The 23004-nt window shown below is 39.2% G+C and overlaps 1 protein-coding gene across 5 annotated transcripts in view; it reads left to right on the forward strand.

The window, feature by feature from the left end:
- Positions 1-22097, forward strand: part of LOC116813300 (suppression of tumorigenicity 18 protein) — a 110877-nt gene extending 88780 nt beyond the window's left edge. For all 5 annotated transcript variants that reach the window (XM_032759797.2, XM_032759795.2, XM_032759798.2 and 2 more), the window contains 5 exons: positions 234-455; positions 6801-6889; positions 14514-14617; positions 16530-16673; positions 19598-22097. In XM_032759797.2, coding sequence (XP_032615688.1) covers positions 234-455; positions 6801-6889; positions 14514-14617; positions 16530-16673; positions 19598-19738 — 700 coding nt within the window. In that variant the 3' untranslated portion in view covers positions 19739-22097. The remainder of the gene's footprint in view (positions 1-233; positions 456-6800; positions 6890-14513; positions 14618-16529; positions 16674-19597) is intronic.
- Positions 22098-23004: the final 907 nt, after the last annotated feature.

Here is a 23004-nt window from a genome sequence, read left to right on the forward strand (position 1 = left end):
TACAAAATGGGATAATAATACTCTCTACCCAGTAGATTGTAGCGAATATCAAGTGAGATAATACATGAAAATCGCGTAGCTCAGAGCCTGCTTATGCAATGCTGTTTTGCTAGTTATCTTTTATTAAAACTTATCTTTTATTAAAACTCTATAATTGCATGGTTTGTTCTCTGGAGAGCATAGGACTATCACTGCCTTCTTCCCAGCCGGTGATGTCTCTGCTTTCTCTCTAGATGTCCTGTGATAGGGTGTGATGGCCAAGGTCACATATCAGGTAAATACACATCACACCGCACAGCTTCTGGCTGTCCTCTGGCTGCCAAGAGACAGAAGGAAAATCCTCTTAACGGAGCCTCCCTCTCCTGGAAACTGAACAAGCAAGAGCTACCACATTGTCCCTTGCCAGGTTGCAATGGGCTGGGCCATGTAAATAATGTTTTTGTCACCCACCGAAGGTAACGTGAGTTTTCTGTCTTTTTGCTGTAGTGTTGTGATCAGTTGTCACCTAGGCTGCCTTGGGGAGAGGCTTGTGAACAACCCCCTAAAGGTTGTTCACTGTAGCAGTTGAGGTGTCATAACATGAAGTCATGCTATATAGATATTGGGTGAGCATGAAGAATGAAAAATGTTATTTTCTCTGTTTCTTAAAATTACTACACAGTTTTGAAATGCTCTAGAAAATGTACAGTTGGTTTTATTTGTATTCTAAAATATTGCTTAGGCTGCTATTTCTTAACATTCAATCATTTAATGGTTTACTTCAGTTCCAAGTGGTAATATCTATTCTATTGTGTTATGTAATTGCAAACTTTTACTTTACATATTTATAGCATTCCCTCTGTCTTATGGACTGGCTCAATTTGGGGGCAAAATTGTAGTTATTTTGCTACTGGGAGGATGTGACTCATCCACAGCAGCAAGCAAGAAAATGACACAGTGACTGCAAAGTGTGCAGCAGGATACAGGAGATCTAGAAACTCTTTTATAGTTTCCCAATGACTGAATTCCTTTACCACCGAGTGTCATGCATTCAACCAAGCCCTTTGCTGGGCAACAGTGATCTTTTTCCAGCTTTTTGGTTCACATTCCACCTAAAGGAAAGGATTAGAAGCTTCCCTACATATTTCTCCCATCAGTGGGGTCCTGTCTTGTCTTTTGGGCCACTGTACATGATGCTGGTTTAAAATCCAATGAAGCTTTAGGAAACCATTGATGTTTTGTATATGAGCAGTGTAAACATTGAGCAAAATTGGGGATTTTTGAGATTTTGCTCAGTTCTAAAGACATATATGGATGATATCAGAAAATAAAGCCTTCCAGTAAATGCTTGTTTAAAGATATTTAAATATTCAGTAAAACCTGTTTATGGAGAAAACTTGACTTTTTCAAGTGGTTTATTTTTTGATGGTTTTCAAATGTAGACCTATGTCCACAATAGCACACATTATTTTATTCTGAGTTTGAATTATTATTTCATATTCAGGAACTTCAGTCACAAATCAAGTGTGCCTAATGGCACATTTACTGTACAGTAGCTTGACTTCCTTGTAATGACCTCAGTAATATCCATGTTGATACTGCTAATGAAATATTAATGCTGTACTGTGGTGAGCACATCCCTCAGTTAGCAATAATGAAGTTATCTTTAAAAATTGTGAAGAAGTTTTAAATGATGCCAAGGCTTGGTGAGGATGTGGAGCAACAGATACTCCCATACTCTGTAGGTGGCAGAGCAACTGGTAGTGCCACTTTAAGAAGCAAATTAAAGAGTCAAGTTGAAAACTGAACAAATGCACTTGCCCCAGCACACACCCAGACTTATGCCCAGAGGATCTCTGCATATGAGAACCCGGAGATCTGTCTGACCACATCTGAGCAGTGTTGCTCTACTAACTCTAAACTGGAAACAACCTTCGTGCCCGCTAACAGTGGAGTGGGTAAATAAGTAGTGCTTATTGGTGGTGGTACATGCCTGTGGTCCCAGCTACTCAGGAGGCTGAGGCAGGACGATTGCTTGAGCCTGGGAGTTTGAGGCTGCAATGAGCTATAATTGCTCCACTGCGCTCAAGCCTGGTGACAGAACAAGACTCCATCTCTAAAAAAAAGAATATTCTTTTAACTGCAAATACACATCATAGGTTCCTGTTTACATATTATGTATTTCATAATAAGAAAAAGAAAATTCTGATTTCAAAAATACAGGCTGCAATATTAATGCCAAGGTACTATTTTTTTCTTTCTTTCTTTCTTTCTTTCTCTTTCTTTCTTTTTCTTTTTTCTTTCTTTTTCTTTCTTCTTTCTTTTCTTTCTTTCTTTCTTTCTTTCTTTCTTTCTTTCTTTCTTTCTTTCTTTCTTTCTTTCTTTCTTTCTTTCCTTCTTCCTTTCTTTCCTTTCTTTCAATAGAGTCTCACTCTGTTGCCCATGCTGGAGTGCAGTGGGCTCAATCTCGGCTCACTGCAACCTCTGCCTTCCCAGTTCAAATGATTCTTCTGCCTCAGCCTCCTGAGTGGCTGGGACTACAGGTGCATGCCACCACATCAGGCTAATTTTTAGTAGAGACAGGGTTTTGCCATATTGGTCAGGCTGGTCTGAAACTCCTGACCTCAGGTGTTCTGCCCACCTCGGCCTCCCAAAGTGCTGGAATTACAGGCATGAGCCACCGCACCCAGCCTCCAAGTTATTATTTTCTAGGAGATGGAAAGCAGTGAAGAATTTAGACAAAGGTAATTCAGATTTCAGCATTCTTGACTCAAAAGTTCTCTTGCAATTTAAAATATTTAAGAAATTGGATTTAATTTGGGGTATCCTCTTTAAGGTGGAATACTCTTTCTTTTCTATGTGTAGAATTTAATGGAATTGAATTTCTCTTGTGATTTCAAATATTTAAGAGACTGTATTTAATGTGGGGTATTCTCTTTAAGGTGAAATGTTCTCTCTTTTCTGTGTGTAGAATTTCTTTTTTTTTTTTTTTTTTATGGAGTCTCACTCTGTCACCCAGGCTGGAGTGCAGTGGTGTGATCTCAGCTCACTGCAACCTCCGCCTCCCAGGTTCAAGCGATTCTTCTGCCTCAGCCTCCCAAGTAGCTGGGACCACCATACCCAGCTAATTTGTTGTATTTTTGGTAGAGACGGGGTTTCACCATGTTGGTCAGGCTGTTCTCAAACCCCTGAACTCAAATGATCTGCCCGCCTCAGCCTCCCAAAGTGCTGGGATTACAGGTGTGAGCCGCCGTGCCAGGCCTATGTGTAGAATTTAATGGAATAATATGGCAAAACGCCTCGTTTATGCCTGGCACACAGTAGGGGTTCAACACAGATGATCTCATTTCCTGTTTGTGAAGATAATATTAAGCCTATATGTATATATGCAGGATGACTTATATGACTTGGAATATAACTCACAACTGGCTTTTATATGTTATGTATTTTGAATCTGAAATCTCTGAGGTTGTTCATATTCTTTCCCATCACTTGTTACCTGGTAATAGCTGACACGTATTCAGGGTTCTTGCCCACAGACAGCACCCTTATAAGTAACTTGTATGGTTTATTCCTTTAAACCTTTGCAAAACCCTGTGAGCTATAGGTATTATAATTATCCTCAGTTGACAGAAGATGAAACAAGCACAGGGAAGTTATGGAATTGCTTTGAATACAGGTTGGCACGTGAGAGCCAGTGTCATCCCACTTCCCCTAAGGTTTAATGATGGGTCCTCACCATGGGCCAGGCACCAAGCTGAGGTGTCACAGGCGCTAGTGCGTAGACTTTTCTCAACCAAAATTGGAATAATTACAAAACACACTTTGTAGGACATTTAAGAACAATTTGACCCACACACTATATCCATATTATATTTATATAATAACTACCTTCAAACCTTGCTTTAAATCTCTATGTGACAAAATTTTCCCTTTGAAAAAAATAGCAATCTGAGAAGACAAGTGATATGTTAAAACACACACACAGTTATGGATGTTTGTAGCTTTAAAATCAGAAATCCTGTGATTGACAGAACTCATTTAGTGCTATGCCATATATTTGAGATTTTATTGAAACTTATTAATAATATATTGTAAGCAATTATGTTCACGACATACATTGTATCACCTGCCATTTTGCTTTAAGAAGGCAGATGAAGATATAATTTAAAATTGCAGCTGGGCACTGTGGATCACGCCTGTAATCCCAGCACTTTGGGAGGCCAAGGCGGGCAGATGTCTTGCTGTCAGGAGTTCGAGTCCAGCCTGGCCAATATGGTGAAACCCCGTCTCTACTAAAAATACAAAGATTAGCCAGATGTGGTGGTGTGTACCTATAATCCCAGCTACTTGGGAGGCTGAAGCAGGAGAATTTCTTGAGCCCAGGAGGTGGAGGTTGCAGTGACCCAAATTGTGCCAGTGCACTTCAGCCTGGGTGGCTTGGTGAGACCCTGCCTCAAAAAAAAAAAAAAAAAATCCTTTAATGTGTCATAATAGAATGGTAATTTTGGTCAAAACCATATAAGCCACGTTTTTTTTTCTGCCTTTCCAATATGGAGCCAAATACCTCAGCCTCTTAAAATCTGCCTTCAAAAGGAAAAAAGACTTTTAAAATGTTTTTCCTGCCCTTTTTTTTTTTAATTTAAGATTCATTTTACATCCTGGAAGATATGAAATCTCTACATTGGAAGATACAAAATCAAGTGGCATTTTGGAAGCAAAGCCTCTCTGTCATAACTATATTCTTTGCTTCTAAGTCATGTAATTACGGATGGATGCTTCATTAACTTTTCCACAACACTGTGTCACCCTGAAAGTTTTCTGGCATGTGTCTGAACAGAGTAGATCCTTTAAGGGTGAGGATCAGAGAAGTTCTAATGAGGTATTAATATCCATTATGTTACAAATGGACTTACTGAAGGTCACCTTTAAATATCCAGTTTACCAAATAAGTATTCATGATTATTTTCTCAGAATACAATATGTGACATAAAACAAGACAGATGTGCAAACTCCCCATAAAACAGATAATGAAACTTTTTTTTATTGTACTTTAAGTTTTAGGGTACATGTGCACAATGTTCAGGTTTGTTACATATGTATCCATGTGCCATGTTGGTGTGCTGCACCCATTAACTCGTCATTTAGCATTAGGTGTATCTCCTAATGCTATCCCTCCCCCCTCCCCCCACCCCACAACAGTCCCCGGAGTGTGATGTTCCCCTTCCTGTGTCTATGTGTTCTCATTGTTCAATTCCCACCTATGAGTGAGAACATGCGGTGTTTGGTTTTTTTGTCCTTGCGATAGTTTACTGAGAATGATGATTTCCAGTTTCATCCATGTCCCTACAAAGGACATGAACTCATCGTTTTTTATGGCTACATAGTATTCCATGGTGTATATGTGCCACATTTTCTCAATCCAGTCTATCATTGTTGGATATTTGGGTTGGTTCCTAGTATTCCATGGTGTATATGTGCCACATTTTCTTAATCCAATCTATTGTTGTTGGACATTTGGGTTGGTTCCAAGTCTTTGATAATGAAACTTTTATAGGCCACAGTTGACAGTGAGAAGCTTCTGAAAATAGAAGACACAGTTTCCAAGTTGAGTTTGTGCTTTTCATTATTTTCCTTTTCTGTGTAGAAAAATGTATAGCTTATCAAATTAGGCAAGCTGCTTAGCCTTTTCTTTATATATAATAGTATATGTCTATTATTTTCTATATTTCACAGACTCTGTGTAGAATAATTAGTATTCTTGAAAAAATACAGTAATTAAGCACACATTTATTAAGGGCTTTGCTTCAGAAATATTTTCTTTCACTCTGCCAAATGTCCCAAGCTTCAGAGTGAAATGATTTCTTTATGGATGAGTTGTAACTAACTTTCTGCAGAAAAAAAGACTTTAAATGACTGATTATGATCATCACTATTTTGATCTAAAAATTGTTTCTACGAAAACACAGCAAGATTGCAAAAGAATTAATGGCTGGATAGAACAACAAAATTATCTGATCATAAACGGTGAAAACAAGTTTTCTTCAATGTTGTCATTTATCATGCTGGTGCAATTTAAATAAAACAGATGACATTAAGGGAAAGAAACCCTGCTGAAGAGTGCCACTACTAAATGGAAAGGGTTATAAACACCACTGCAATGTAATAGACTGCCTCTGCAGTGATTGCATCTGAATACACTTGTGGCACCTCCTCTTATTCTCCTTCCAGGGTAGAGATTTTTTTTAATGAAAAATGTTGTAAAAGTTAAAGAAAAAAATTAAAAACATTCCCATAACCAAACTGAATTTGCCATGGGGGCGTGAGGTAGGGCTTTATTTTGGCTTGTATTAATTTGAGTCATTCTATAAAGGTCAAGGGACACTTTATGTAAAGGCAGGAAGAACTAGATTCTGCTTTATTACTCATGGAATTTTGACTAATTGGGAACAATTCTTATTCATAATATATATGTACAATTTCACATTTACAGAAAATAAAGTAACCACTACTAAACAAAAGAACTTACTTGAATGCAGATGAATAGCAATTTAACAAAATAAATTAAATAATAATTGTGTATCAGCAGTAACTATTTGTACCTTGATTTAAGGAAAGAAAGCAAAACATTTTACATTATTTGAGGGCCTTTGGCTTTTGCTTTAATGGGTATGTATTCATTACTCTCTACAAAGAGACTGTGGGTTATAATGTAATTAATCGGCAGCAAAAACACAAATAGTAGGTTGTGAATAAAACATTTTAATTTTCATAAGAAATCATACACATTTCATACATTAGTACAATTTCTATTTTCACAGCTTATCTGGATGTCCTCTCAATGCACAAGCTATCAAAAAGGGCAAGGTTTCTGAAGAACTCATGACCATCAAGCTCAAAGCAACTGGGGGTAAGAGCACAGGGCTGGCTGTCACCACCTCCTCCAGGTGTAGACCCTGGCTCCCCAAAGCGTTCCGTGTGTCAAATATTCTCTAGGTGGGAAGCATAATTTTAATGTACAAAAAGAAAGGTTTCCTCAGATTTGAACTAAAATTATAACTTTGTTTAAAAACCAATTTTTTAGTATCTTCCTTATTTTTAAATACGGAGTGATCTCCAACAGAGAAAGTCAGGCAATGGGGTATGATGGATTAAGATACACTTGTGGTTGGCAGGGCATGCTGGCTCATGCCTGTAATCCCAACACTTTGGGAGGCCAAGGATAGAGGATTGTTTGAGGTCAGGAGTTTGTGACCAGCCTGGGCAAGACAGCCAGACCCCACAAAAAACAATTAGCCCAGTGTGGTGGGGCACACCTGTAGTCCCAGTTACTCTGGAAGCTGAGATAGGAGGATTTTAGAGACCAGGAGCCCAGGATCGAGGCTGATGTAGTGAGATATGATAGTACCACTGCACTCCAGCCTGGGCAACTGCAAGAGACCCTATCTCTAAACAAAACAACAACAACAAAGATACACTAGTGGAAGTTGTGTCCTTCAGTCTCTCTCACGTGTGTGTGTTCTCTCTCTTGTCTGTGTGTACGTGTGTGTGTGTATACGTGCGTGTTTTTCTGGTATAAATCTGCTATAAAATTTCAGGAAGCAGTTTCTGGCATCTGTATTTGAATCCTTCAATTGTGTTCTTCTGTGCTCAACATGATATTTTTATAGAGATTCTGGAAAGTTTGGATTTAGCATCCAGATCTTTACCTATGTCTACATTTCCCTAGATATTTCCTTAGTGTCAGTCCCCTCTCCAAGTTCAGAGATACAGTTTCTGAGTTCTCTGTTTGGATCCTCCAATTTTCCTTTGATTCTTGAATGCATTTTCTTGAGATTTCTAATGAGCATTATCTGGGGCCTGTGTTGTTTTCCATCAAAGATCTTTCCAAACCGCTTGAGAAACAATGACAGAGCAATTATTTTGCTCTGGAGACTTTATTTGATGGTATCTTTGGCACATGACTAGAATTGAGCTGAGGACTTTCACTGTTGCTACTTTCCCTGAAAGCATTGCTCAATCTTTTAAATTTGTATGTGTGATTTTTAAAAAGAAGATATGCAGTATCCAAGGGAGGGAAAGCACTTGAGCTTCCTACTGTTTCCTTCTGAGGCCTTCATCTGCCTTATTTAAAGCGGTCCTTGTGGGGGATGCTCTCCCTCCGTGGGTCCTCACCCCGAGCGCTGAAGGAGGGGAGTGTACATGCAAAGGAGGAATAAAGCCCTCGCTGCTGGGGACAGGCCTGCCTCCTCCAGTCTTTCCAACATTCACATGCTCAGTAAAAGAGCTTTTCACTAGATGTTCTGACTGCTCCTTGGAAATGCTCCCCATTCCCTAAATACCTCTCAGTACATATGCAGTGAAATTGGGACAATTTAATGTGTATTTATTTATCTCCCTATTTCAAATAGTATTTAAAAGATAAGGACTGCAAAGCTACATGACATTTTTTTTAAATGCTGGTTAAAAATTTAATTCAGCCAGAAACAGTGGCTCACGCCTGTAATCCCAGCACTTTGGGAGGCCGATGCAGGCAGATCATGAGATCAGGAGATCAAGACCATACTGGCCAACATGGTGAAACCCCATCTCTACTAAAAATACAAAAAAATTAGCCGGTGTGGTGGCGCGCACCTGTAGTCCCAGCTACTCGGGAGGCTGAGGCAGGGAATTGCTTGAACCCCGGAGGCAGAGGTTGCAGTGAGCCAAGAAAGCACCACTGCACTCCAGCCTGGGCAACTGAGTGAGACTCTGTCTCAAAAAAAAATTAATTCAAAAATGAGACAAAGGAAAGTCGAAGAATGCAAGACGGAGCAAGCCTGAGGACACTAAGACGTGTGTGAAGTGTCATTTCTTGCTGGGTAAATAAGGATTGCAAATTTGACCTTGCCTATTAGAAGCCAACAAAAAAGAAAGCTATAATCGCCATGTGAATCACATGGTAGTAAGTAAACTCAGAGCAAAACTCCTTCTGGAACCCAGTGCATGAAGAAAATATTTCTTATGAGTTCTCATTATGAGAACACCACTACCATCCATACTGTAAACGGAATACAAATTACAAGGCCACTCCTAAGAAAGATAAAAACAAAATAGTTATCTGGCGGCATTACATCAAATTATGATAGAGCTTTGCAGGGGGCCAGCAGCAGGTGGTCTGTCTGAACCCGCAATAGACTTGCACAGAGACCCAGGAGCAGCAGGGCTGAGCACATACACTTCAAAGGGTCCTTATATGTCCAGCATCTTCAGCTGAGTTTTCAAAGAATATAAAGCAGCAGCGAGCTGGGTTGAACCCACTGACAAGTGTCAGGGTGCAGTCATTCTATGTGGACAGGTAACTAACTGGAAAAATACACGTTTTACAATCCAAGAAAGTAGAAGCTGATGCTCTGTAAAGCTTAAGAACCTACAATGACTTTGCATGAGAAAAAGCTCACTTGAATTCAGGTCAGTGGTTCATTGAAGGCCAAGAAGGACCTAAAGTGATTTGGGGGTCTGCTCTAACAATGCTGTGTTTCATGATCCCTTACCTTAAAGTGTGGCCACAATAATTGTTTTCTGGATGATCTTTAAAGTAGATGTAAACCAACACACCTTCAGACATTAAAAACATCAAATCAAATTGCAAAGAAATACAAAGTGCATATGGCTTTACCTTTAGCATACTATGTTAATTTAAACTAGGTATAAATCATTCATGCAATTAGTTGAATTAGATAATATTTTAGGGGAATATTATGTACAAACCATTTCAAACATGGAAGGTCTATATCAAAAAATGTGTACATTAATTTTAGAATAATTGATCCTTAGTTCTCCATCCTTGCCATAATTAAATTGCCACGTTAATTTTTAAAGACCTTTACTAGCCCTTGATAATAAAATTAGGCCATCTGTATAAGAAAGAATGACAGTCCTTCTGTGCTTTGTAGAAACAAGCAGAAGTTATGATAATTGATCTATGTATATGGTCTTGCATTTAGGAGCTCCTTCTAGCTCTTCTCATGTGACAAAATAGTGTGTCCTAAATATTGTTATATATCATTTATTTCTGGATATTAACTCTCCTCACTCCTTTAGTAACTAAATAGCTAAATTTACGTTAACTTATTTTCCCCTAAATAAAAAAAAAAGTACAATTTTGGTATGTAAACTCAATTTAAAAATAAAAGTTTGGCCGGGCACGGTGGCTCACGCCTTAATCCCAGAACTTTGGGAGGCCAAGAAGGGTGGATCACAAGGTCAGGAGTTCAAGACCAGCCTGGCCAACATGGTGAAACCCCGTCTCTACTAAAAATACAAAAAAAAAAAAAAACATTAGCCGGGTGTGGTGGCAGGCGCCTGTAATCCCAGCTACTCAGGAGGCTGAGGCAGGAGAATTGCTTGAACTCGGAGGGCACAGGTTGCAGTGAGCCAAGATCATGCCACTGCACTCCAGCCTGGGTGACAGAGTGAGACTCCATCTAAAAAATAAATAAATAAATAAATAAATAAATAAATAAATAAATAAAAATAGAAGTTCACTCAAGAAATATAATAGAATTTGTTTGAAATGTAATAGAATTGCTTCATTTGTATAATATGAAAAAACATAACTATAGTACTTAAAGCCTCATATGTTGGGAATACTTGCTCTATACAGGTATATACATAGCTTGCAATAATTATACAGAATACAAAGAAAATATAATATATGATATAATCCCCAAATATGCAAATTAGGCACAGATTAGTAACAAATAAACATTAGAATTATTAAATGAAAGGAAAGCATAATCTATTGCTTTTACATAAATGGATTATATAAAGAATCAAAGTCGCTGAACAGTTAAGTAAAATATTTAGCAGAGGCTAGGCACAGTGGCTCACGCTTGTAATCCCAGCACTTTGGGAGGCAAGGCGGGTGGATCACCAGGTCGAGAGATTGAGACTGTCCTGGCCAACATGGTGAAACTCCGTCTTTACTAAAAATAAAAAAATTAGCTGGGCATGATGGCGTATGCCTGTAGTCTCAGCTACTCAGGGGGCTGAGGCAGGAGAATCGCTTGCACCTGGGAGGCAGAGGTTGCAGTGAGCAGAGATTGCGCTACTGCACTGCAGCCTGGCGACAGAGTGAGACTCTGACTCAAAAAATAATAATAATAATAATTTAGTGGATAGTGTATATGGTTTCCTTGATAATCAGCAATACCTAGCTACTCCAACACTCTACTAGAATTATGTCTGTAAACATCAGGGCACACCTTTTACTGATACTTCCAAAACAGATGAAACATCTATGAATAAAGATAGTATTTTCATGGTTAAAATAACGTATTCTGGAACCAGAGAGCTTATATTTGAATCCCCGCTGTACCACTTACTTTGTACCTTGGTTTCCCATCCATACTTTGAGATAATACGTGTTTCTACCTCATGGTTTTTAAATGAGGATCATACGAGTTAATATTTGGAAGTGCAGAGTGAAATCCAAAGGTTCTAAAAGACTGTGTGCATGGAAAGAAGTTTGGCAGATGAGTGACTCCGTGGAAACAGATAAAGTGATATGATAACAGGAAACATTACAAGGAATTAGTGGAATTTGATCCTGTGGCTAAAATAGCTCCCCAGATCCCAGAAATTATAATAAAAACATTAGTTCCTTCATTGATTAATTCTATGAGCATGTATAGGGAGCCTGTTACATATTAGATCCCATGATAATGTTTCTTTTTTGAGATCTCATCTTATGATCTTCCCTCACAAGCTCCAGCCATCTTTTGTTATTAGGCATCTTCTAAACAGCCCCATCTTGATTAAGAGGCTGGGGTGTCTTCAGGAACATTGGCCCTCAGCGAAACATAATCCTAATGAAATCCCAGAACAAAGAACCCAGGCTGTCACTTAAACAGTCTTCTCATAAGCACTCATAACTTAGCCAAAATTGAAATTTTACTTATCCTACTACAAGTTTCAGCCTCCCAGTCTGCCTTATCACAGAGACAGCTCTACAGTTAGCCGCCTGCTCTGGCAGAAACAAGCAGTCTTGGTCAATTCTTCTCTTCTCTCACCCCCAACCTCCAGCCCTCATAAGTCCTGCAAATTCTGCCTACAGATTAGATCCTGAGTCTTTCTCCTTCTCTTGACCTCTCTTCCCTACACCCAGCCAGGACTCCAGCAATCATCTCCTCATGGGTCTCCTCGCTTCTGCTCTGTCTCTTCTCCAATCTATCCTCTACTCAAAACTCCAAATTATGTTTGTGAAAATTAAGCTCGATCACCCCAGCTCCTCTACCTAAAACCCTTCCCTGGCTCCTGTTGCACTTGGAATAAACCTAAGCTCCTAGGATGTCCCCATGGCCTGCTCCCATCATTCACTTTCTTGCTGTCCACGGGGCACTCACTCCCTTCTCAGCCTGGGCTCCGGGCTTCCTCCCTCCTCTTGGATGCTCAGCTGCTGGCTGGTTTTTCACAAGCCTGCCTCCTTCCGATCTTGAAAGTCTTGAAAGGAGTGCATTTTCTCCAGTGAAGGGCCTCCCAGAACCCTTTGTGCTTCCTTCGGAACACTTCATGTTTTACAAGCATCTCCTTGGTTTTTGTCTGCCTCACCAGATGTTATGTAAGAAAATAGCATTCTTTGAGGTAGAATTTTACTGTAAAAAGACAGAAAAGAAAAACAACATGTCAAAGAAATTTATTACAATGGAAGTTTTCGATTGCTCAAATCAGAAGAATTTCAAGTGCTGATAGCACTCCAAATACCTGTTTCATTGAGAATCCAGATATTTCAGTCCTTTCTGCCCCAGCTCTTACCCATCAATTGTCTGAGAGGCGATCTCTGTACCAGCACACCAACCAATAAAATACGGTGCTCCAAGATGCAGTGCAATTCTCCAGACACAGCTGGCCAGTGCAGAATGAATCCTGAGTCCCAGATACTATAGTTCCATGAGAATGGTCCTGGGTAACTGTTGGTTGTTTTCTTAGTAGCCATGTCATACTGTTGACTCATATTCAAACTGGTCTAACTACTAAGGTACCTAAGTCTTATATGTTGGTTTGTTTTCCTTTTTTCATTAAATCTTAGAGCCCAGAGTTATATCAATCTTAAGACACACTCTCTTCATTGATCCATGCATGGCTCACTTTATTCAGTAGTTACTTTTAATAAAGCAGTAAGTACCCACAGAATAGCCAGATGTTTTATCATGCTGTATGTGATGTAACTTTTGGCTTACTTTTTTCTCTTCGCACTAAATTACTAAGAGTCACCCGTGTTGTTTTTGGTGGGCATGTGGTTTCCTTTCAAGTTGTGCTTTTGGCGAGCAATACTGCTGTGTACACCTTATGCATGCCTCCTGTGTACAACCATTTGTTTTGGGTGTGTACCTAAGGAAGAAATTGTAGGGTCATAGAGAATGTGAGCATCCGCCTTCAGGAGGTAATGGATTATTTCCCAAAGTAGTCACCCTAGGAAAGTATAAGAGCCCAGATCTCTTTCAAACCAATTGTCAGGCCAAGTACCCTTTTTCCTCCTCTCATGAAATTGCTCCTATGAAGTCTCTATGTGGAAGTTCACATGTCCTTCTTCATTGTCACTCTGGTTCAGACTCATTCTTCTAGGAGGTAAATTACCTTCAATCCTGCTTCCCACACCCTTAATATTAACTACCTTCCCCAGGTCCTTGAAACCTTTCAAATGTAGTCATACTCCTTCTACAAAGTAATCATGGGAAATAACCCCCATTCATTGAGAGCCTGTGGCATGTTTAGTGCTCTACATTTTATTGCATTCATTCTCACAGTGTAGATATCATGCCCATTTTACAGAAGAGGATACTGAAGCACAAAGAAGATAAGTAAGTTGCCCAAGTTGCAGAACAGGAGTCAAACTCCCAAGCTGATGTCCTTCCCCCTAAATTACATTTTCCTCATCCATGTCCATGTGGAAGACTCTGCCAATGGGTCTCTGGACTCTAATTCACCTGCCAGCAGCCCCGCAGCTCTGCCACCCATCATGGGTCCTAAGGTCTAACTCAACTAAACAGATATTTAATTACTCAGCATAAAACTGTCCTTGCAGCATTTTGAATAAGAGAATGCAAGGGCTTTGATGTTTAATCCCAGCTCTGCCTCTTAATTTGAACTTGGGCAGGTTATTTAACTTCTGTCAGTGATTCCTGAGGCCTCATTTAACCTCTCTGGGCTTGGTGTCTTCATATGTGAGGAAGGTATAATGGAGCGAGTCCCGCTGTAGGGTGCGGTGAGATGTAATTGAAGACATATTTACAAATGCGTCTGGCAGCACCCCTGGGACATAACTGAGCTACATGCAACGATGGCACTTTTCTACTCCCTCTTTTCTTTCTTACCAATAAATTAAATCTGTAACTTCTCTTATCCACTTTTTCAGAATCCTGGCTATGTATTGTTTTGGTAAAAACACTTTAAATGAAAGTCTCATTTTCAAGTAGCAAATCACAAATTAAACATGTAATGACTCATTTGTTAACAGTTTTCAGTTCGAACTAAGGTAGTCTTACTCTTTACAGGAATAGAGAGTGATGAAGAAATTAGGCATTTGGATGAAGAAATAAAGGAACTTAATGAATCCAACCTTAAAATTGAAGCAGATATGATGAAACTTCAGACCCAGGTAAAAAAAAAAAAAAGTAATTCATGATCCTTAATGTAACCATAATCTTTGGTGGAAACAAAACATTGAACTTTTTAAAGCTTGTGTGAAAATATATAGTATCTTAGAGTCAATACGCTGAGTGTTTCTAGATTCCATAATTATTGTAAAATTCTGAATAGGTGGATCATCGCAGGTTACCATTTATTCAGTAGCTGTGGGCAAGCTTTCTCATGTTTTTGCCCTGGTGGCATCAAAGGTTTCATAAGCAAACAAGGCAGATCATCCTATAACCAAAGAGTCTTTGGTACATTAGAAAAAATATGTGATGGAAAGGTAAAAATCCTTGGTTTTATTCAAAATTCAAGTAAAATATAGCAACTTTTTCATTTAATGTTTTTGGAACACCTCTGAATGTGTAAGTATTTATTAGGAATAAATCCTACTGAACATTTTCTTGAGCAAATTCTTCACCTAAAAGCCCAAGCAATTTCTCAATTCTGCATTCTTCTTTGTGATGTCTGCCTCATCTCCTGGAAATCAACGGTTCAGTCCAAGATTTTTAAAACATGAATCATAACTCTCGCAACAAGTTAGCAGCAAAAGAATGAGACAGAGCATAGGACTGTCTTTCTCCCCTTCCCGTCTCTCCTCTTCTGAAATGCAGGATTTTTTATACCACCATGGTTACTGGATGTCTTGGAAGTCCTCACACAACAGCTTAAGACAAAGGGTTTTAATCCATCTGAAATTTTGGTTTCCTTACCCAGAGTGACCAGTGTTGCCATCATCAATTAATGGCCATCTGGTCCACAGATTGGTACTTTTGTCTAGAAATCATGGGAATTCCTCTAGAAAACCATTAGCAAAAAACACAAAGGCCTCTGCCCTCCTGAGACTTATAGTCTAGAAGGAGGAAGAAGACAATAACCAAAAAAGTCATAAATGATCAATGGTGTTGTATGCCAGAATGGCAGGAGGCTGGGCAAGTGGCTGTATTTCAATACTAAATGGGACCACCAGCCCCCAGGGAGAAGAAAGCCATCACAAAGACTTGAGGAATGAGGGAGTTAGCCAAACAGGTATGGAGAAAGAGTGTTTCAGACAGAAGAAACCCTGCAAGCGCAAAAGTGCTCATCATGAGAAGGTCTGGGGATTTGAGAATTAGCAAAGGGAAGTGTGGCCGCAGGTGAGTGAGGTGGGTGGGGCAGGTCACAGGAGAATAGTCTCAGAGACAACAGGGCAGCTCACACGAGGCATCTTAGGCCATTTTAAAGACCTTGGGTTTTATTCTGAATGTGTGCAGAACTGTAGCACAGTTTTGAGCCAACGTGTAACATAATCCCATCTGATTGACATGCTGACTTGCATTTTAAGAGGCTCATTTGATGGCTGTGTTGAGGAAAGGCCCAGAAGAGATTAGATGGGGTAATGGCAAACACAGGGCCACCCATGAGAAGGCAGCACAGTCACACTGGTGACTGCGCCCAGGGGGCAGCAGTGTGGAGGGGACAGTAGTCCCATCCTGGCTATTTTGAAGGAGGCGCCAGTGGAGGTGAGGTATGAAAGAGCGAGCCATGGGGGATCTGTACTACAGTTCAGTTGCTGCTGGCTGGAAAAGGGAGACAGTGGATGGAGCAGGTTTGGGGAAAATAGCAAAGTTTGCTTTAAGCATGTTGAGTTTGAGATATCCATCATACAGCCATGTGGAGAAGTTCTACAATTCATGAGGAAGTCTGCGCTGAAGATGAAAATTTGGGGATGTGATTCCAGCACTTCAAACAACCCAGTGGGGCTGCAGCTTCATGCCGAGAAGTTGCACGCATGCGTCTCTTAGTGTTCAGATGCACTTGGTGCGTTTTCCTTCAGGGAGAAACCTTTTGAGCTCCTTCCAAACTCCACTACTCACATTCCCAAGTTATTTCTCTTGTAGATCACGTCTATGGAGAGCAACTTAAAGACGATAGAGGAGGAGAACAAACTCATAGAACAGAACAATGAAAGTCTGCTGAAAGAGCTGGCAGGTCTGAGCCAAGCTCTCATTTCAAGCCTTGCCGACATCCAGCTTCCACAGATGGTAAGTTCAAGGCCAGAACCTTGCTGTTCCATTACAAGCGTTTGCAGTGTCATCATGCATTTACCCACGGGGTTGCCACGACTGAGCTTTGAAGAGACCTGTGAGCAGTCAGAGAGTGACCACACTTCATCACAGTCTGGCTTAGAGTAATCTTCCTCTCTGGGAATGTGGTAGATACATTTATTTAAATTATATTAAGGACAAGAATTTTTTAGAGGCCAAAGTCATTTAAAAACAAAGGATTTTTTAAAGCTTGGTTCATAATGTCATGTGAAAGTTGAAGGGCAAAACTCCCTCAGTGAAAATGTATTTTCAAGTAGAAGATTCCATGTCTTACAAAATCTGAGACCATTATTTGCATCATCCACCCAAATCGGGAACTGTAACCAAAAATGTTCAATTCCCAATGGACTAGGTGCTTTCTTCATACGAAAGTATGAAGAACCTACTTCAGTTCTCCTCATATAAAATAAAAAGCAAAAAAAAATGAACACGGAATCCTCATTTTCAAAATCTAAGCATGTCTTTTAGGTATGCAACTATAGTCCTCCATCACTTAATAATGGGCACACGTTCTAAGAAATGTGTCATTAGGCAATTTTGACGTTGTGTGAACATCATACAGTGACCTTCCGCAAACCTAGATGGCAGACCCTACTTTACTTACTGTGCACCCGGGCTATATGGTACAACCTACCGCTCTGAGGTTACCCACCTGCACAGCATGTTAGTGTACTGAATACTTTAGGTAATTACTCGTATTTGTGTATCTAAACGTGGAAAAACATATCTAAACCATCAAAATATGCTATTGTTATCCTATGGGACTATCATCATGTATTCAGTCTATCATTAACTGAGATGTTGTTATGCATTGCATGACTGTATTTGGAATTCATAGAAAATTAGCTTCTTTTACATATTCTTAAATACAGACAAATCTTTGGAGGGGAGACTACATTGCTAAATGCTTTTAATTTCCTCAGAACCTAAGTTTTTAGAATAATTTTTCCAAAGATGCCAATTTTATATATGAAATTATTTATAGAAGCAGCAATGTGATAAAGAAATATAATTGGTTTTGGTTAAAACATTAAGCCCCTCAATTTTACGCAAGTTCCTAGCATGGAGTTCTTATCTTAACCAATTCCAGATATGTTTCTTGACTCCCACCAGCCAAAAAATCAATAATGTAATAATGAACGCAAAGCAAAATAAATGATACCACTATGGTAACGATTAAGATAATTATTAAAAATCATTGTAATGTTATTTATTAATGTTGCATAAATCATACTTTGAATATGCATCCCTTAGTATTTTCTTCTTCACCACTGCCATAAAAAATAGGTACCACACTAGTTATCTTGTGCCTTGTATACTCACCACACAGGGCACTCTAGTGGTGATTTTTAGTGCTGATCACACAAAATGTTACAAAAGCACCAAAGAGCGAGCATTAGTATTCCCATTCCATAGTTGAGGAAATCAGGGCTCAGAGAGCTTACTTAGTTTAATCAAGTTTCCAAAGCTAACACAAGGCAAGTGGGCCCGGCCCTGCAGAGTGGCCTTTATCCACTGTGCTACCTGGGTTCCCATCCAATTCCCTGACTCTCCAAGAAACACAAGGCACAGCAAAGGCAGGAAAGAGAAGGGGACAGAGAATCACGATTGGACAATACTAATAATTTAGATCAGCGCTTTGCCGAGCAGAGCACAACCAAATAGCTTCAAATTTAGAAAGCTTGTTTCCTTAAATAGCAACAATGGCAATACTTTGACATTTAAATGTCCTTTCTTCCAAGCACCTTGAGAAGTAAGTCTCATATCACGTGTTTTTAAAAAGGAGGGAAAATGGTGGCAACAGAAATGACTGAGTAGCATTCCCCTTGTGACATACATTCCGTTTCACATTTGTGTGAAACTTACACGTATCCAGCATGTGCTCTCCTTGAAGCATCACACTGGGTAAAGGAGAGACCAAAACATACAAAAAGAACAGGGAGGCCAAGCATGGTGGCTCACGCCTGTAATCCCAGCACTTTGGGAGGCGGAGGCGGGTAGGTCACCTGAGGTCAAGTGTTTGAGACCAGCCTGGCCAGCATGGTGAAATCACATCTTTACTAAAAATACAAAAATTAACTGGGAGTGGTGGTGCACTCCTGTAATCCCAGCTACTTGGGGGGCTGAGGCAGGAGAATCGCTTGAACCCAGGAGGTGGAAGTTGCAGTGAGCTGAGATTGCATCACTGCACTCCAGCTGGGACAATAGAGCGAGACACTGTCTCCAAAAAAAAAAAAAAAAAAAAAACTGGATGAATAAATTTAAACTTTGTGAAACTGATATTCTGCCTACAGAGACTGAGAAATTTTTAAAAGTGTATTACAATGATGCCACGGGAGAGACACAGGCTAAAAGGGTCTGAGGATGCAGGAGGAAAATTTTCCATCACAACTGTTACCGAGCAACTTGCTCAAATCTTAAATTCCTTAAGTTTCTGCCCAGTGCTGTTAAAGGCACCACTTAGTACAAGCAACCCTTCCTTCCCAGCCTCACAAATATTCACCTTCCACAAACAGGAGGCATATGTTGTGCAAGACATGTGCTGTCAGGGCTGAGGCTGCCTCCCAAGAGAAGTAGAAAAGTTTTGTGGAGGCCAAGTCCATAGCCAGACATATACTTTATGTGCTCCAAATCAACTCCAAATACTGTACAAGCCAGTCACATTCGTCTCCTGAATTAAGGGTGAACAGATGAATCCCACACACACTCTGTCTCTCTCCATCCCCTGCAACTCCAGCAGCCATATGCACCCTTGCCTTCCCTCCCGACTCCCAGATCACTGATCTTCAATGTCACTGGGTCCTTCTTTTCCCTCAGCCTGAATCACTGTGACTGGGTCAATGTGTTTTGTCTCCATTTAGGGACCTATCAGTGAGCAGAATTTTGAAGCATATGTAAATACACTCACAGACATGTACAGCAATCTGGAACGGGACTATTCCCCGGAATGCAAAGCTCTACTGGAAAGTATCAAACAGGCAGTGAAGGGTATCCATGTGTAGGATCACAGCGCTGCCGGGCAACAGAAATTACCAACAGCAGTAAACTCCAGATGGATCTGTTAGAGGTTTGTGTACTGCTAAGGCGTGGAGGTTGCCGTACTGCATTTACAATTTGCAACATTGCACTAATTTTGTTTTCCCCAGCTGATATAAAAAGGAAAGAAAAACTATGATAGACTTCTTGGATTAAAAGCAATGCAGTCAATTATTAGATCTTATTTATTTTCATATGTTTTTCTTTTATTTCTTCATTGTACTTTTTTTGTAAAGTATATGTAAAATAAATGTGACATTTTTATAATTTATTTATTACTAATCAAAGAGTTTTTTATCTTTTAACTGCATTTTGAAGTCTGCCATATTTTTACAAGCGTGTTTATTAATTTATTTTCCAATAGGATTTAAATAGAAATGCTATTCTCAAGTCATCTTTCTTGCTGGGTTTTAATGAGGAAACAGGAAAGGGTGAAGGAAATCCTTGTCTAAGGACTGCACTATAGTTGTGTTTGATTTTTATTGCACACTTCTTCCCCCACCTTTCACTGGTTTTTGTATTTATAAATGAGTTTGCGGTAAGGTGAGCTGCACGGAAGGAATAAGAAGACAAATGGCGCCCACTAGTGGGGAATCCGCACTCACAAAAGCACAGGATGCTGGAAAACAGCCTGCTCAGAATTTGTTAGCAATAATTAAATATAGCAATCAGCAAAGTATTCGACTTGGCTGGACGGTTTTCGTTAATATGAATTATTTATTTGAAATGTTTTAAAGAAACATAAGCTTTTTTAGTGATGCAGATTTGTCTGTTTGTTTTTCAAGTCATATCAGATCGTTGGCAACTCGTATCCCAAGATGAAAAATAAGACTTGGTGTGACCAGCCAGGCTTTCCTGCCATATGTTGGTACAATATACAAGTGACAATATTGGTGTAGATTTGTACTTAGCAAATACAAACACATCCAAATGAAAAATTTTGTAGATACCATATCCCCTGAAATAGCATTTATCTTACTGGGTTGACTGGAAAGGAATGGAAAATATAGTAATACATGAAAAAATGCTACTCCAATCTGAATGATTACTTCAAACACTGGCAACTTGGGTCTCACCCTCCATAGGAAACAAGACAACATTCAATTTGATAGAAATCTTGCCATAGAACTTCAAGTGCTACAAAACATACACACACACTCACACACACAGGCATACTTACACACAGACACACACACACACACAGACTCATCCACACTTCAAATTGAGCCCACAATCTTGAATTTCTGAATGGATCAGAGTTTCATAGTTGCTATAGTAAAGGCAATGTCTATTTCAGGGACTGTAAAGTAGTTAAGCATTGTTTCAAAAGTTTTTTTATATTTATTTTTTTTAAGGAAAAGGTATAGACAACCAGCTAAACTGCCTTTTTGGTGTGCACACACATTTCATGTGCAGACGTGCCTCTGTGTAAATGTACACATGAACTTAGTGTGGGCTTAATTTTCTGTGCTATAAACAAAAGTGTTTATTTTTTATTAACCTCATGGATATTTAGATGGAAAGTGATGGCATTCACAGGCTTGATATATTCCACTGTTATTACTGTTACCTGCACAAATGAAAAACAATACTCAACAATAATTCCACTCCCATGAAACTTTGGTCATTGTTATGCATTCAGTGGGGCTTATCTTTGGTTTGGAGTTCATTTGAACTCTTGAATCTTAGTTTAGTGAAGATGAACTGTCTGTTCTTAGGTAGAAACGGTGTTTATTTAAAAATCGATTTTAAAAAATGAGCTACCATATGTGCTGTCTATTATAAATGGGACACCAAACAAAATTTTCTATTACAGTTATGTACTTGCAAACATTTTGCTATACAGTACTTCATAGATGCATACAAATGAGATCACTTATTACAAAGACAAATGTTTAATTTGCTAAATATTTTAACAAGTTTGTTATATATTTTATTTAATTTAAAAGAAATCTCTTACCAACCTACATATTTATTACTATAATTTACTATGACTTCAGGTTAATTTATTTGTGTTTGCATAGTTTGAGCAGGATGTTTTGTGAAGTATGTTTGTATTTATTTGCCTACTTTGTACTTGATGTGTTTTGTAATGTGCACTGAATTTGTTTTCTTTTCAACTATGTTAATGATCAATACTGTAAATTGGGTCTTTTGTAAACAACAAAAAGGCAATGATGTATGCATTTTTTTTTAATTTGAGGTAGTTTGTTTGTATACTGTTTCTCCAAACACTTAATATTTCTTACATCAAAGCAACAAAATTGTGTTCAGTGCTGTACATTTGGTGTATGGTAGGAAATAAAAATTGATAATGAGTTTTGATGTGATCTTTCTCAGGCTGTTATCTAGAGACTAGTATCCCCTTCCCATGGAATCCACTGTCCAGAACGAGCCCTGGTGAGGTCCCCAGAATGCACTTGAGCCTGCCAGTCATTCGGAGACATTTCTGTTCTGACAGCCCGTTTGTTTGCCTTAAAGTGGACAGGACTTTTGTCCAGTTGACAAGCTGTCACTGCCTTTGATGTGGCATTCACCTCCAGAACAGGGAATGCTTTGACATAAGGAACACCTTTGCTAGCAGTAGCAGCAAATTTACTCAAGTCTAATAAGTGGCAAGATAGAAGGCCCACCCTCCTGATTCCAAAATTACTTTGGATACAGAGTATATCTCTAGATTCATATAAGCTAAAATTAAAGAAACTTGAATTAAAGAAAAATAATAATAAATTATTGATAGCACCTCTTCTGCTTATGTGTTCTTTCTATCTAATGTCAAATAGTCAGCCTAATTTAATTTTTCAGTTTCTGCCCAGATGCATACATCTCTAGAATAAATTTCCACTTACATTTGATCTGGTTAAAAAAAAATCTATTTAACCCATGTAATGAAGCCAAATTGACCGAAGGGAAGTCTGGGTCCAAAGAGAAAAGTCAGAGTTGTACTTGGGAGACCTTCATTTACCAGGAGCCAAAACATAACCATTAATGCACAATACAGCTTTCATTTAGTCACCACACTCACGTGTTGAAGATGCGCATAAAATGGATCACAAAATGCAAATCTGCTCAGTCAGGCTCTTAGCTTACCCTTAGCCAAGCATGTCCATCTTGCCCTGATTGAGACTTTTTTTTTAAATTTTTTTTTGAGATAGAGTTTCGCTCTTGTTGCCCGGACTGGAGTGTGATGGCACAATCTCAGCTCACTGCAAACTCCACCTCCCGGGTTCAA

Source organism: Hylobates moloch, unplaced genomic scaffold (assembly GCF_009828535.3).
Source record: "Hylobates moloch isolate HMO894 unplaced genomic scaffold, HMol_V3 SCAFFOLD_9, whole genome shotgun sequence".
In the NCBI taxonomy this organism is placed as follows: domain Eukaryota; kingdom Metazoa; phylum Chordata; class Mammalia; order Primates; family Hylobatidae; genus Hylobates; species Hylobates moloch.